The sequence below is a fragment of the Hydra viridissima genome, unplaced genomic scaffold (assembly GCF_058129835.1).
Source record: "Hydra viridissima isolate aposymbiotic clone 2 unplaced genomic scaffold, HvirCarnegie_v1 scaffold_5, whole genome shotgun sequence".
In the NCBI taxonomy this organism is placed as follows: domain Eukaryota; kingdom Metazoa; phylum Cnidaria; class Hydrozoa; order Anthoathecata; family Hydridae; genus Hydra; species Hydra viridissima.
In genome coordinates, this window is record NW_028324304.1 from 9,588,510 (window position 1) to 9,606,219 (window position 17,710).

The following is a 17,710-nucleotide window of genomic DNA, read 5'->3' on the forward strand; positions in this document are numbered from 1 at the left end:
GAAACACAGAGAAGAAAAAAAAAGGGAAGAATACAGAAAGTTGCCAAAAGACAAAAAACATAAAGCTGATACAGAAAGGAAGATTAAAGAAAGGGAAAAAAAAAGCTAAGTGGAGAAAAGAAACTTCAAATAAAATTAATGAAACTATTTGCTACAGGCAAATCACGGCGATCTTCTATTTGACTTATTAAGTAAATTTTTCGAGATCGTCCGTGTTTTATCATTCGGTCTTATTTTTATAAGATTTTTCATTCCGTAATTTCAAGGCATTTCATAAACAGGCCGCGACAGCTCATTTTCCGTAAAATTAGCGAAGGCCGACTTTTTTACGGTTAAAATTACTTTTTATCCTTGCTTTTGTAAACAAGCTTCAGAATCAAATAAAGAGCTTTAGAAGGACAAAAAAAAATTTTCATTAAATTTCGGAAGAAAATATTGTGGGAATTTTTTTTACATTTATAAGTAAGTTAATTACAATAAAAATTTAAAGAGTTTAGCTAAAAATGACTAAATCTCATTTTCATAAACTATATGTTTATTTTAGCTGTTTAACACTTGTGATACAAATAATAATTTTTTTGATAAAAACAAACAAATATGTTAACTTTATTTTATTAAAATTATTTTAACATTTTTAATTCAAAGTATTTTATTTTGAAGTTGAAAGTTTTGCTTGTTTTATTAAACATTCCTTCCCAAAATCTTCAGAGTGTTTTATACAATAATTGTTTTAAAAAATGTTTGCCAAAATGCAGCAAACTTTTTTAATACTTTGAACAAGCAATTGAATTTTACTATTGCAGTTAATAAAAATGTCAATTAATCCTCTCTTGCACAGCAATGGTGAAACTTTATTCACAAGTGTCACTTCAAATGTAAAAAAACAATAAATAACAATGTAGACTAAATTGTCAGAAGGTTCTCTTAGTCTTCCCCTGTTTGAAGAACTAATCAAAGTTCCATATTTTTGAAATAAATCAAAGGTGTCTGTTTCTTCTAAAATTGAATATAATTCTGGAAGTTTGTAAGCAATAAAACCTGCAATATATAGAAGCCCTTGTTTGCATTCATTTGGCAACTGAACCTCACAATTTTCACATATTGACATATCAAACTCCACATCAAGTTCACAGTTATCACAGTGGTGGTAGGCAGGAGGAAATAATGTAAAATCTGCTTGCTCATCTAGCAACTTTCCAGTTTTGTCGATTCTAAATTTTTGAATAACATTTTGCACAGTTATCAGATGTGCCACCTGACTCTTGCTGATATTTCCTAAACTGTTTTTCTAGTGCATCTGATTGCATATGTCCTAGCAATACATAAGATACACCACAATTCAAAAAATACTTGGCACAGCTTGCTAATCTTTTAGAAGTTTTTTGCAATAAGAAATATAGTTCTCTAAGAACTCTATTTGCCATTGACTGAAGTAATAGGCTTTCTTTGAATATCATTTAATCTAATATCTAGACCTTTACTGTTGACAATAAGCCATCACTTGACAACTGTTTCAATAAAAAGTGCAGTATCTTTAGCTTCAGGAATTTTTACACATAATGCTGCAACTGTTTCATCACAAAAGACTTTGAGAACTGATCCAAAATTTTGTCATTTAATTGGTTTTGGTGACTAAAATAACTTGCTCGCTTAGAATCTGTTTCATTATTAATAGCATAACTGACAGCATTCTCCAGTTGAGAATAGTATTTAATAATTTCTTTGTTTAAAAAAGAAAATAAATATCTCCAAAATCTTCTAAAGTTATATATATTGAAAACTTAGGCACTGGTCCACCATGTTCATATGATATAAAAGATATATTTTTTTCTTTTTCAACAAAATAAAATTTTTCTTCACAGTTATCTATCATTGACTTCAAATTTTTTACAACTGAATTAAATTGAATAGCATCCATTTTTTTGAAGTTTTCGAACTCATCAGGTAAACTATTCTTTCATAGCATATTAACCCAGTGACATCTCGTTTTCTAGACACTATTGGAATACAAGACACTGGTATACCTTTAAAAACTGATGGAGGATGCACTGGAACAAAACTAACACCTTTGACTTTATTTAATTCTGCATCTTTAGGCTAGTGCTAATCACAAATTCGCTTATATTCCGTAAACACAAAGTTTGCATTCGGAAGTTTTTTAATCCATAACTCGCGATCCTCGGATTCACAGACAAAGACATACCAATTTTATCTTCACCATGCTTTAAAACGCATTCAAACATTGGCTAACCATTTTCTGACTCTAAATACTCCAATATTCACTACACTATCCCATGATAACTTTTTCATCTAAACGAGAAGAACTATTAATTACTATTAGTTAATTAATTCCAGTTATACTATTACAGCTCGAAGAACTATAACCTTATTTTATCTTCACTTACTTTGAAATTATAGAAAATAATTTCATTTTTGTAAACTTCGTTTACGATTTGAGTCTGATCATTTTCTGGCGATATCAAATATTTATTCTATATTAAAGAAATAAAACGAAACAAAATACAGAAAGAAATTATTTCGTTTTTTATTTAAACAAAATACAGACACGCAACTATTTCTTTAAAGTTAAATAATTTTGCAGACCTGGAATCTTGCGACGCATTCGGCTAAAAGTTCTAAAAAAAGACTGATTTTTTAAATAGTAAATTCTCCATAACAAAAATAACAAACCTTTCTCTTTTTACTTTTCTTGATAAAACAGGTCTTATTTTTCCTAATTGTCAAAAAAAAATTAAAATTTCTTTGTTCCTCAGTGTGTATTTTTAAATGCCCCCGAACGTCGATTATCTGCCCCCGAACGTCGATAATCTTAAAAGTGCATTTTATTTGCATGACTTTATCAAAAAAACATTTATTTTTTTTTGAAAACAAAAGCACAACGTTCTGACTGTATAACACACAAGTTTATGTTTATAAAGTAAGGTGAATTCGCATTGTATGTAACATTTTAAATAGGCTACATGGAGTTGTTTCACTATTTGGTAATTTCAAGATCCACGGATATTAGGAAAATCTATATACGAAAGATCGCCGTGAAAAGTAATTTGATTTGGACAAATTACCCAGCCGGTATCTTCACGTTGTTTCAACGTTGATATTTGGTTGAAGCGTTGTTTAAACGTTGGTTAACCAAATCGCAACGTTAAAATAACATTGCCATTTAAATCTTGTTCAGTAAACGTTTTTTTCAACGTTATTTCAACGTTGACAAAAAAACTCAGTTTTTAAATAACTATGCGTTGAGTTGGTGTTTTAAAGTAAAATAAGTAAAGCCCAAAAAGTTAGTGAAATAATCTTTTAGTATGACACGGAATCGGAAAAGTTTCCACTAATAAATATTAAATTCTCTTCAGGTATTACATCTATTTCTTAAAGTTATTATTTTTTAATTAACGGGCTAAGAGGAAGATCTATTATAACTTTTTCATTTCCACAGAAAGCAAACAGGATTGTGAAAATTTTGAGTTCACAACCACAGAAGAAAAAAGTGACAATGAGGATGTTGATTTTCTTCAAAAAAAAAAAATATAAACAAAGAGAATTTCCTGGTTATTTTCCAAGTAGGCATTGGTTTATAAGCTGGAATTATAAAAATTTTTATTTTTATACCTGAAAATATAAATACCTGAGTTATCATAATTTATACTATAAAACACTAATTGTATTTACAGACTCAGTTATCAAAGATTTGGATGAAGTGCCATTCATCTGACCTCCAGTAGTTCATCGATTAAATCTAGAGGTAAATGTATATACATATATATACATACATCATACATACATACATAAAAAATATCTGATCAGCAACAAAATAGATAAAGACGCAAATTAATTTACACGCACATGCTAAGTGACTAAGATTGATTTAAAAACGACAAAAATTTCCTTACTTGTAGATTCATGCATACTAAACATATATCATACACAGTTGATATTTTTGGGGATAAAGCCCTTCTAGCTAACCCGACAAAGCCACCTATATATGGGGTGATTTCATGGACACATGTAGATGTCCAGAAATGGGAGTTTTGATATTCATCTATTACGTCCGAGAAAAAAAAATCAATTTTAAATTGAAAATTTCCCAATTTTTTTACTGTTTCGATTATTTACTAAACAAGCAATAAAATTGAAATGTTTCGTTGGAATTTCATGAAACTTTATGGTGTTGTACGTATATAGTATGGCTATCAATGTATAAAATTTCATGCAGATATTTTGCTTGGTTATAAAGTTATAGGCCAAAACGTTTTGCAAAATCATACACTTTGACAGCGCTGGTACCAAAAGTTTTTAGTATTTGTCTGATTGCCCTGAATTTTTGTGTGCATACTCTACAGGTTATAAACAGCAAGTTTTATTAACACTGTTTTGGAATTAGGACGTAGCTGTCTGTGGCCACAAAATCATTTAAAACCACAAAATCTTCTCATACTATGGATTATTCAATTTTTGAGTGAAATGACCAAATATTTTTGAAGTATTTGCCACCCTGAGCAGTTATCTATGTAAAATATAATGAAATGCATGTACACATAACACAATTTGGGGGGTTTAGCAAAATAAGTAGATTTGAAAATAGAAGATTTTTTAAGTAATTCGCTCTTTTCATTATATCCGTATGAATTTCATTCAGAAAAAACATTACAGAGGCCGTAAAAATTGAGCTATCGAGTAAAAAATTGAACCCAATGTGAGCAATAGACTAAGGAACATTCGTGTAATTTTTGGTTGAAATCTGACGGGTAGTTTTTGACAGAGACAACTTTTACCGAAAAAAGAAATATACGGCATTCCCTATTTTTTTGTGTTAAGCGGATTTTACAGGTTAATCCATAAAAAAATCACTTGTTATTGTTTTCAAAACTTGCATTTTATTGCATTTGGAATTAATTTCTTTCTTCAACAAAACTAAAATTATCAAGGTAAGATTCTTTTTTTACATTTTCAACTTCTGAGGAAAGTTTTTGGTCTATGATGGTTAAGATGGAAATGTTTTTCAGTGGAAAAAGTAGGAAGTGCCAAACCATTATTTTTAAAGAATGCAGGTATTGTATTTTATTGAGTATAGTGCGCACTTTTATTACAAAAAAATGATATCAAAGAAAAAGGTGCACACTTTAAAAATGATATTTAATAGATGTATTCCATATTTATTGTTAAAAAGGTTGAGTGTGCACTATACTCATATGCAAACTATACTATATAAAATACTGTAAGATGGGAAGTGGGTAAATGAACTAAAGGGAGAGTAGATATGAAAATAGTTTGGTTTTATATCAAAGCTATTTTAATTCTAATAAATATACTTTAAAGCTCTGAAATTAAGTTATTTTAAATTTTGTGACAAAGCATTGTGTAAATTTTAGACCAATCTCCAAATAAAAGGTTCAACCTTACTTTTGTGACCGTCCATATTTCTGCATACAGGTAAAGTTTCGATTCGTTTCAATTGCATAAATTGTCAATAACATCAATTATATTTTGACTTATAAGTCTACAAACTTTTGCCTGTTTTTTTTTTTTTTTTAATTCTTTCCATTTGCACAACTAAGAGATGTTGTTCTACCATCACTGTATGACTTCAAGTCTATCCGTGTCAGATTGGAAACTTGTGACAAAAACTCTGACTGTCTCATCTGCAGGATTGGGCGTCTAAAGCTGAATGAGAAACATCCGCTATATGTTTCTCGAGTTGATGAGAAAGGGCCCACTATGCGATGCAACGATTGTCTGAATCCCATCGGGAAAGGCTTTCCACACAAATCCACACTTCGTGAAAACCTTAAAGGGCTAGCTGCTCAAGATGAGAAAGTTGCAGAACAGATTGCTGCAAAGGTAATTGCAAGCTAAACAGCTTCACCAAAAGGCACTGTAAGGCTATCAAAACCATCTGGAGAACCACCTCTTCCTGTGACTCATTTAACAATGAATACCTCAAGTAATGTTACTCTGACACGACAAATATTTTTATTCAAGAAGCATTTTTCTCCTCAATAATTTAGTAATTGGAAAAATTTTTCATAAGCCAATTTTTAATTACAGGGCCAAGTGGAGATATACCAAAAACCATCTCTCCTGCTTTGAAGACACAAGACATGGTCAATGTTCAGCTCAACACAGGTTTATCTAATGTGGGAATGATGAAATTGGCAATAGTAGTAAACCAGACTTCAGGCACAAAGCTTGTTGAGCCGAATTTCAACAAACATTTTCTGGCTGCTGGTTGAAAACTGAGTGATTTTTTTACCCACTCAAATATAAAGGCTTCTGATGCAAAAGGTGAAACTGGTTCAGATCACACTGTTGCCCACTGTAAAAACATCACTGACCTTATCGGCACAATCAGCACATCTAAAAATTGGAATCGATGGTGGCAAGGAATTTCTGAAGTTTTGTTTGGGAGTCATCGACAGAACCAGAAAAGAGTCCCCACCTCAAAAGCGTCTCTTGACTGACAGGCTTGCAAAAGATAAGGGTGTAAAGCGCCAGATGCTTGTGGCAGTTGCAGAAGAGCTTCCCGAGACTTATGAGAATGTCCGCCGAATTTTGTTGCTCATTCAAGTCGATAGAGTGAAGGCCATTGTTGCTTGTGACTTGAAACTGGCCAGCATTCTCTGTGGGTTTCATGCTCACTCAAACTCTCACCCTTGCTCTTGGTGTAGCATTGATTTAACAAATCTAGAGAAGGCTGGAGTCTTGAGAACACTTGGGTCACTCAGAGAGAGCTATAAAAGCTTCTTGAGTGCAGGGAGCATTCTTGCCAAGGCAAAACACACCAGCAATATTGTCCATCCACCTATCCTCAGTGGAGCCGATGATACTCTCATTCTGGACATTTTGCCTCCACCAGAATTGCATCTTTTGCTTGGAGTTGTTAACCACATTTTTCAGAAGATGAAAAGTGCATGGCCCAATTCCGAAAAATGGCCAACTTCTCTTAACATGAAACTGAGCCCCTATCATGGAGGCATGTTTGAAGGAAACGATTGTCGCAAACTTCTTCGGAATGTGGATAGGCTTCAACAGTTAGCAGAAGCTGAGTTGGCTTTCCAAGTTTTTGGATTCATCGAAGCGCTCAGGAAGTTTGATGCTGTAGTGAAAAGCTGCTTTGGATCAGACCTTGAGGATGACTTTTTGGACAAAATCCAACAATTTCAAGACTCATACCTTGCTATCCCGAATGCTAGTGTTACACCCAAGATCCATATGGTATTTCACCACATCAAAGACTTTGTGAACCGCTACATGTCACCACTTGGAATTTACAGCGAACAGGTAGTTGAAGCAGCTCGTCAAGACTTTTGTCATCATTGGCAACAATAAAAACGACTCCCAACTCATCTAGAATACGCTCTTAGACTTAGAAACTGCCTTGTGGACTACAACAGCAAGCACCTTTAATAGTCTTTGCCAAAAATGCCACATTTTATAATTCTAAAATTGTGCAGCTTATTTTAGAACAGTTTAATTAAATTAGAAAGTAGGTGTTTCTTGAATCAAGAAAAAAAACCTAAGTTGTGATTGAGAGTAAATTGTTAAGTTATCAATTTAAGAAGAAAATAAAATTTTTGAGTTAAAAGCTTTCACCTCAAATATTTGAGTTTTTTTCAACTCTTCATTTCGACACTTTTAGGTGACTTACTTGATTAAAATTCAAGTTTTATTGCATCTAAAAGTTTTTTTCAGCTTTGAACCTTTACTAAAGCCCCAAGGTGCATGAAGAGGAACCCTTAAAATTAACTTATCGGGCAAAACCCCCCAATTTGTGTTATGTGTACATGCATTCCATTATATTTTACAATCTAATTTTATTTTTTAGTTTTTCATGCAAAAAAAGCCATGGTTACTTATTGCTTTTCTATTTTGAACCTATACTAATGCATAGAAAATGTACACGAAAATTGCCTATTTTATGAAAATCTAAAAACTGACTTAAAAAGTTGCAATTTTTTGATATTTTTCAATAGGATATATAATTTTTTATATTGATTGGTGCTCAGAGTAGCAAAAAATGCAAAATGGACCCCTCAGTTGGTCATTTTCATTGAAAATTGATTTGCCAATTTTACAAGGAAATTCTGGGGCTCTAAATGATTTTGTGGCCACAGTTTTTTAGCATTTTTAAAATTGTTTTTTTTTTTCTCGGACGTAATAGATGAATTTCAAAACTCATATTTCTGGACATCTACATGTGTTCACTATCACCCCATATAGGTGGCTTTGTCGGGTTAGCTAGAAGGGCACTATCCCCAAAAATATCAACTGTGCATACATCAAAGAAGGGTGTTTTTTTTTCACCAAATTAAAGCTATTTTTGTCTGCACTAAATGCACATATAACGGATACGTAAATGTTCAAACGTGAGCTAGAAGCCTGAAAAAAATTTTGCATTCTTTACCTAAACTATATTTTCATTATTTTAATATAAGAACGCATACTAGTTTGACGTGTGTATTTGCTGAGCGCGCGCAGACCTTTTATAGCGCGCATATGGATCTTTAAAAAATAGTAATTTTACTTTACAAAGATAAACAAAGAGGAAAATGCTTTCCACAAAATAAATTAGAAATGTTACAGTATCAATGAAAGTAAAGCTCTTCTTTGATAACTACTGTATTTTAACAAGGACGTATTGTTGCGCACAATCGCACAGTCATTCAAGCCTCTCACGCTTCCTTTTAGTTGTTATATAAAAACGAGCATTTTGTTACTTTTCTCTCTTTTACAAAGAATAAAGACTGCTCTAGCACGCTTTCTTATAAATAAAAAATAAATTTCATTACGTCGTATACAAGTAATACGACACTTGTTACAAATTTGTTTCACTATACTTCTCATAGTAAACCCATTATAAATATGCATTTCTGAAGCTTATGGTTATAAAAGACAAAAAAAGTAATCACGAATAGCTCACAAATCTGAAAACGCTTGATTTGAGCTATGAACTTTGTTTAATAAAAATTTAACTGCGTTTAAACTTTGACATCTAAAACTAGGCCTTTGTACAAAGGCTATGTATGGTTTACAAGAATGGATAGAGTAAAGTGAAACAATTTTTTTTTTTAAATTGAAATAGCTATAATTTATTAGTCGAATAAGAGATTTTCAGTGTTCTTTTCACCCCACTCTCAGATTATGCTTCCCACTATAAGGCTCCAATCAAAGAGTACTTCTTATTTTTGTGGGAAATGTCGAACTTATTTGCCTCGCTTTTTTTTTAATCTTATCAAATGGAAATCCATCTAATCACCATCTATCAGAACTTTGTGAAAACTGGATATCATTATGTACCAACAAAATTTACTTAAAATCATGGAAATTATAATTTTTCTTATCTGAACAACAACTTCTACAAATTCTTTTCAAAATATAATCTGAATCTTTGCTTTTCAACCTAAATTGCTTTATCATCAAATATTAATAAAAGATTTTTTAATTTTCAACATTGAGTATTATTTTTACACCAACTGTATTATTAAACAAACATCCAAAAAACTGTTTTTAAAACGAAAAAGACGGGCTAGTGTTGCATTTGACAAATATATACATGAATCAATTTAAAATATCTTGTAACATTTTTATAATTATAGTAAAACTTTACTGTTAAAGCGGAGTAAAAGTTGACGAAACAAAAAGCCAACGAAAGAGCAAAAAAGCTCGCTAAAGATTGTTAGAGTTCATTTGTTCATAAGTTTTATGCCGTGTTTTAATGCGTCCTAAAAGTAAATCAATCCGAAACAGTAGTATTTTATCTAGAGATATCCCAGCAAGCACACAACGCTGAAACAACGTTGAAATAACGTTGATCAACGTCGATCAACGTTATTTCAATGTTGTGTGCTTGCTGGGATCACAATCTCGACAAATGGAATTTTAATAAAGTAAACTAAAACTTGATTATCTCAAATTAGCTGCAACGTCACTTAGTGAGTTTTACTTGTCAATAGACGAAATGACTAGGGTTAGGACTATTGTAATTGTAATGAAAACAATAACAGTAACAATAATTATTGTTATTGCATTAACTTAATTTAGAAACAATAACAATACTTGTGATTTATAACTATTGTAATTCTGTAATACAATAACAATAAATATTGTATTATAATTCGTCTTTGTAATACAATAACAATATATTGTTATTGTAATAAAAAAAATTGTTTTGTTGTCAAAATTTAATAAATGATTTAATAGTCCAGTTGCCTACAATATACCCTTGTACCCTTGAAATAGGGTACAACTAATATTTAATTATTGATTCTATTTTACTGAAACATAATGGGAGGGGGAAGGGGTGCCAGAATGGTAAATTGGGCAACTTTAAATAGTAAGGCTATCATCAGACAGGCAATATTTTGCGGCCATTTAGAGCTTAGAAATACATAACAAGATAGGTGATGCGAAATCTAAATATGTAAAAAATAAAATTTGCAATATATTGCTAATCCGTAAAAAATACGTTAGCTTTTCTACTTTAATGTCAAGTAATACACTACAATAGTTATTGCAATTGTTTTCATCAAAACAATGCAATAGTTATTGTGAATTTATTTCATTAAAACAATACAATACAATAGTTCTCGAATTTTTATTGTATTGTTAGAAAAAAAAAAAAAACAATACTTTTTGTATTTTTTTTTCATCACAGCAATACAATACCAAAATAAATTTTTTTATTGTTTCTGTAATATTATAATAAAATGTTATTGAATTGTAATGTGTAATTGTATTTAATTTTTACAATTACAATTACAGTAGCTCTTACCCTACAAATGATATTACACAACTTCATCACAATAGATCGATACCCTTACTTCAATAAAATTATTTAGTGAAAGCTGGGATTTCAATTTTCTGAAACCGATAGGACATAAGTAGGCAAGCATCTTTTTTAGGAACATTAATGCACATAATTGAATATAACTTTGTAGCCTCGATCAAAACGATTAAGAGTGTTAAATACAATTAGAGTATTCAAACTTAAATTAATTCAACTTTACAGTCCAGTAGATAACTTTAATTAAGTTAAAAAACTTCGATTATCAATTTTGTTTTTTTTTTTTACTGCTAAGTAGTTTTTTAGAAAATTTGCAGGTAAAAAGTAGCATATATAGAGCTGCAAAGAAGTTAGCAATACGGATTTGCAATTTCCTATTTAGAAAAGATTCTAACTTTATTAGCAGCAAAATAATATCCACATGATTTCAAAATCAAAATATTTAACCAGAAAAATTTTTTCCTGTTAATTAGATATTTCAATTTTAAATTCACTAATAACTATTTCCAGAAGTTTCTCTCATTCAAACCTTAATAATAAAAAACTTTTGAATATATTTTTTAGATATAGACATTAGAGAAAATGCCTGAAACTCATTCTGTTCTGATTGGAACATTACAATCATTTGTTCTTGCAGAATTCAACAAGATTCCATTTAAAGTCTAAAGAGCTTTTATTATTGATGAACTCTGACTGCATAGATTTAGATTAAACAATAAAACAACAATATTTAAGTACATTATTGATATGGAAAAAATCATATCTACATGTCTATGCACATTAGTGTTAACAACTAAACAAATAACTTATTTTTACAAAGATCTTTTACACATTTAACCAATAAACTACAATTTTAACTACTCTTAAACACCACATGCAATATAGAACTTCTTTCTGTAGAGCCAATGCTTCATATACGGTACTAAAATTCCTCCCAATAAAATTTGGCAAGGATGATAAATTAGAAGAGGTATGCAAACAAAAGGAAGAAAAGGATCATTCATATAAATTATCTTTAAAATAGGAATTCCCAAAGTTAGAGACTTATGCGTTGAACAAAACATGACTGCAACAATATCTTCTTTCACAAAATTTAACTTTTTGGTCATTTGGAAAATTAAACGCAGCAAGACAAGTTGCATGAGTACAATAAAAAATAACACAAACAATATTTCATAATATCCAACTTCTTTCATATTACTTGAAAAAGTGTCACAAAATGCACAAAAAATAATCATCAATAACATGAAGCTTCCAATAGCACTTAATAGAGGTTTTTTTCTTTCAAGCAACATTTTAACATTACTTCGCATTACTTGACCAACAACAAGAGGAATAATTACAGTGATAGTAAGTTGCATAACAATTGTCATCATAGGTATTGGGCCTGAGACTCCCACCAATATAAAAAGTATGACTGGAGTTATAAAAATTCCAAGAAAACTTCCAAGAACAGAGTTAAAAACAGCACTTGCTTCATTTCCATCTATAGCTTTAGTAATAATAACAGCTGAGGAAACAGGAGGTGGCATACAGCTCATAACAAGAATTCCACGAAGTAGATACTCATTTATATTTGTCATTGACTTCAGACATACAACAATTAAACATATGAAAATTGGAATAAACATGAAAGTAAAAAGTTGAATGAACAAATGAATTTTGTAATTGAAGAAAGCTGAACTAAGGTCATCAGGTCTTAAAGACAATCCACTAATAAAGAAGATAACAATGACTGCCAGATATTTAATTGTAAACTGTGGATATAAGGGTCCATTATTTACTCCAATCCACGGCATCTGGTAAGCCACAAAAATGAATACAACAATGCCTATTAAAAACCAGTTCTTTAGCAATCTTTCCAGAAATGACATTTTTATTTATATAAACTTCTAAAAATATATCACTTAGGAATGTAACTTGAACTTTACTTAAAACATCATTAAGGAAAAAGTTAGCATAAATTTTAACTTTAACACTGTCTTAAGTGATAGGAGTTGATATCCATTTTAACATTTGATCGAACTAAATTCTATTATTTAAAACCCATTTGCATTGAGGTAACAATTGTTTTTGTTTCAAATCCATATATATATATATATATATATATATATATATATATATATATATATATATATATATATATATATATATATATATATATATATATATATATATATATATATTTACTCTATATATATATATATATATATATATATATAGTAAATATATATATATATATATATATATATATATATATATATATATATATATATATATATATATATATATATAAATTTACTCTGGTATTTAATCAGCTTTGCTAGGTTTTACCATAATAAAAAAGCCAAACCACTATACAAAAAAGCCAGAAAAAGTCAAGTACGTTTTTAAATAAACTAGAAATATTTACACGATACTTATTATGTAAACTCATTGGCATATCCTAAGCAAATCATATAAATCAGGGATGGCCAGACTTTTTGGCACGAGAGCCGCATTCAAATACTTACGTGAACCGAAGAGCCGCATTAAATAATTTGTTAAGAAAAATTTTCTGCATTCTTTTTTTAAAGATATTTTGCCTTACAAAAAAATTAGAAACTGGTGGGAAAATAAGTGCTGTAAAATACTCCATAAAGTTAAACTTAAATGTTTATGAAAAGAAATAAATCTTTCTAGAGGACTTTTTCTAAAAAACTTTTTGTGTACAAATTTTGTTTACAACTAGTTTTTATGTCTAAATTTTTTTTTTTTTCAAAGGCAAAAACTTTACTTTAAATGTAAGAATTTCAAATTATCTTGAGTGTTTCGAAAAACTCATTTCAATCAAGTTAAATAAAAATCTGATTCCCTTTTACTCTCACACAAGAAAAACTAGTTATAGAATTGTTTTAAGAAGCATATTCACGTCATAAGTTTTTAAAAAAGTAACAAAATTACAAAGTTATGAATTTTCCAATCAGGCACTAAGATTCTGAACTTTACTGGTAAGTCTCTTAAAATCTGGCTTTAAGCTTGTAGTTGCTGTTCTAAGTAATTCTGACAAATGCTCAGTGGTTAGATTTGCACGATACTTTGATTTGACAAATTTCATAGTGGAAAATAAAGATTCACATGTGTATGTTGAACCAAAAATTGAAATAAACTTTATGGTAATCTTTTTCAGTAGGGGATACTTAACCTCAGGCACTATCTTCCAAAATTCCGATAAAGTTAGTGTTTTATGCAGCATCAGAAGATTTTGATCTTCTTGGAGATCTAATAGTTCTGTTTCAAATTGAGATACTTCTTCAACTATGTTTGATCATCACCAATAATATCAATTAAAAAAGGATTTATTTTAAATCCTAAAGATGATTTAAGTGCATGCAAATCTATAAACGTTTTTTGAAAGTCTTCTAGTAAATTCTGTAATTTTTCCCTGTATGATTCAATCTTATGGTCATCATACTGAATTGAAGGATTAGAAATAATCATCTTCTTCATTTGAGGAAAATGGTTAAAGGTTTTTAAAGTAAGATCTCTCTGAAAAAGGGTAATTTTTTTTTGAAAACTAAAAATAGTCTTAGCAAGATCAGATATAATTTTTTCTTTTCCCTGAAGATATAAATTTAGACTTTGTAAATGTTGCATTATATCAGTCAAAAACAAAAGATCTTCCAAAAAGTTCTTATCATCAAGAATTTCAAAAGTCTTTTTCTTTTCAATCAAAAAAGATTTAATTGGTTCTAATAATTCTACGAACTTATAAAAAGCATCACTACTTGAAAGCCACCGTACAGCACAGTAAAATGATAGGTCATTTGGTTCGTCAGCAAGATCCAATTCATCAATAAAGTTTTTAAACTGTCTGTGATTTTTAGCATTTGATCGAATGTAATTTACAATTTCTGTCATTGATTTTAGAACGATTGAAAAATTAAAATGTTTTGCTACTAAATGTTCTCGATGAATCAAACAATGAACTGGAATGAACTCTGGATACTTAGTATCACTTTTTAATAAACCAATAAGTCCAACATGTTTGCCAACCATTGCTGGTGCACAATCTGTAGCAACACTAACAAATTTGTTGATAGGTGCATTGGCTTTAAGTAGAACTGTTTCAAGAGCTTCCTTTACATCAACTCCACGAGTTGTATCTTTTAGCTCAACCAAATCTAGTAATTCTTCTTTCACAATTACATCTGATGTTACATACCTAACAAATACTGCCATTTGAGATTTATCTTGAACATCTGTTGATTCATCCAGAGCTAAACTAAATGCTTCACAGTTTTTTAAGTCATTCAACAATTGCTGCTCAATATCAGCACTTATCTCAGATATTCTTCTTTCAATTGAATGTCGAGATAATCTGTGAAATTAACCTTTGGATTTTGCTATTTTTAGGATCTAAAACTAAGAGGACATCTGAAATATTTTGCTTTACAAATTCTCCATCAGAGTAAGAATGTTTTACTCTTGTAATGTTCCATGCTGTAACAAAACTTGCTTCAGTAGAAATAGTTGATTTTTTACTGAAAGATGAAGCATTCATTTGATTGTTAATTATTGTTTTGAGTAATTCAATTTTATTTTTCCTGTAATCTGAATTTAATGGATATTCCTTAGAAAAATTTATATGTTTAGTTTTATAGTGGCGTTTAATATTCCCTGACTTGTTGTGAGCAAGTTCTTTATTACAAATTAAACATATCGCTTTATTTTCTTTTTCAATAAATGCAAATTTTTCTGTCCAATCTTCATTAAATATTCTTTTCTCGTCATCAGTTTTTCTTTTCTTACTATTGTAGCCAGAGTTGTTATCTGTCCAATATGTCCAAGACAAATTTTCTGCCGACATAAAATATGTCCGAAATAATTTTCTGCCAACTTACGTTGACATAACTTTATGTCTGAGACATTTTCTACCGACATAAAATATGTCAGAAATATTTTTCTGTCCACTTACTTTGACATAATTTTATGTCTGAGATATTTTCTGCCAACATAAATTATGTCAGAAACATTTTTCTGTCCACTTACTTTGACATAATTTTATGTCTGAGACATTTTCTGCCGACATAAATTATGTCAGAAACATTTTTCTGTCCACATATTTTGACATAATTTCATGTCTGAGACATTTGCTGTTTCTTATTTTAGAAGAAAAAATCGTACAACTTTATTGCTCATTTCAGATTAATTTGACGAGTAAACCAAAAGTCTCGATTTCCCCTTATTAGAATGTAAAAACTTAGTCTCAAACTTAGTTTTTATTACCGAATGTGGTTTTTATTATATGGCGTCCTGTGCCACATTAGAAATTATGTTTAGTAGAAAGAAAAGTAGAACTTGTAAAGAGTCGAACCATTTACAGCATAAATTCGACGATCTAATCGTCTACAACATAATAAAAATAGAAAATAAATATTTAATTCCGTTCCAGGATAGGTCGAATAATTTATGGTCGAAGCAAACCTAATTAAAAATTTAACTTTTCACCAGCGCGGCGCACAATGAGTCAAAATCCATAAAAAACGGCAAAAGACCCCCCATAAAAAAAGTATTGCTGGAAATTAATTAATTTAATTATAATGTTACTAAATACTACTAAAAGTCAATAATTAACTTTTTTGTGAACAATTTTCAAGATTTCACCACTTTATACGCCTTTTTCCAAAACTTATTTATTTTATTTTATTTATCGGAAAACTAGTTCAAAAAAATCTAGCTTTTGTGTCACTCTTTTAAGATTGACATGGGTAAAAACAGTTTAAAATTTAATTTGAAGTCATATGTTTAAAATGTTTGGCAACTACTAACAACATTTTTGACAATAAATTTTGTTTTTAGTTTTTCATTACTGAGATCTCAAAAATGTGTCATAAATTGATTTTTTTTAAATTAGTTTAATTATGAGTTTAGTTTAAAAACTAAACGATTCCACTAGATTCCATGGTAATTTTAATATTTTCCCATAAATAGGTATATATGAAAGCAGAAAAAATAAAAATCATTTGCCCAAACTTGCCCCAATTAAAATAAGACCTTTCAAATACTTCGGTTTTTTTTGTGTTATTTTTTTCGTTTTTAGTTAAAACTTGCCGTTTAAAGTAGCGAATATTAGTTCATTGCTTTCATTCATTACACAAATTATACATTTAGTTCCAATTAGTAAAAAAACTCATGCTCATGCAGATGGTGCTAATTATTAAACCTCAAAAACCAATATATGCAACGTTTGATGGCATAGTGCATGTTTTAAAATTAAAACTTGTGTATAAAATAACTTAAAATAGTTCATTGCTTACATTCAACATGAAAAGAATACATTTAGTTCCTATAATTCAAGAGTTAGGAATTAATCATGATAACTTACTCGAGGCTCTTCTACGTGAGTTTTGTAGACTGGAGGGTCTATACTATGAAAGTATTGAAAAACCTGAAATGATAAATCTAAAGAAAACTCTAATAATATTTAAATGTAAATTCCGATCAAAGTTGCGGAAGTATGCAAGAACCTTCTCTAGACTTTTAGAACACGAGCGAACGAGTAGGTACAAACGGCGGGGCGGAGCGGATCAGCGGGGCGGATCATTTAAACGGTACAAACGGCGGGGCGGATCATTTAAACATTACTAAAGCGAGTTATATTTCATTAAAAAAAAACGATTCGGATATAGTTTAAATTCACGAACGATATAATGTTTAGAAGGAATTTGCATATTACAATTTTATTAAACGACAAAAAAAGTTTAATATTTTATAAATTTTATGAACTCAAAAAACAACGTGATCCGCCAACTTATATCAAGTGATCCACCTAATAGTTTGATTATTTGAATCAAACTCCTTTAATTTTAACGATTGTTTTACAAAAAAACAACGTGATCCGCCAACTTATATCAAGTGATCCGCCTA

The 17,710-nt window shown here is 29.9% G+C and overlaps 2 protein-coding genes across 2 annotated transcripts in view; both read right to left on the reverse strand.

Moving 5' to 3' along the window:
• Nucleotides 1-17,710, reverse strand: part of LOC149888523 (uncharacterized) — a 212,626-nt gene that overhangs the window by 23,732 nt on the left and 171,184 nt on the right. The window lies entirely within an intron of this gene.
• LOC145188723 (sodium/bile acid cotransporter 7-like) lies at nt 11,531-12,744 on the reverse strand. The gene has a single exon (XM_090088023.1). It carries the CDS (start codon nt 12,673-12,675, stop codon nt 11,665-11,667), a length of 1,011 nt encoding a protein of 336 aa, XP_089944149.1. The 5' UTR covers nt 12,676-12,744; the 3' UTR covers nt 11,531-11,664.

What these genes read in the sequence shown, in the direction of transcription:
- LOC145188723 (XM_090088023.1), bottom strand. Translation starts at nt 12,675, where the DNA reads ATGTCATTTCTGGAAAGATTGCTAAAGAACTGGTTTTTAATAGGCATT.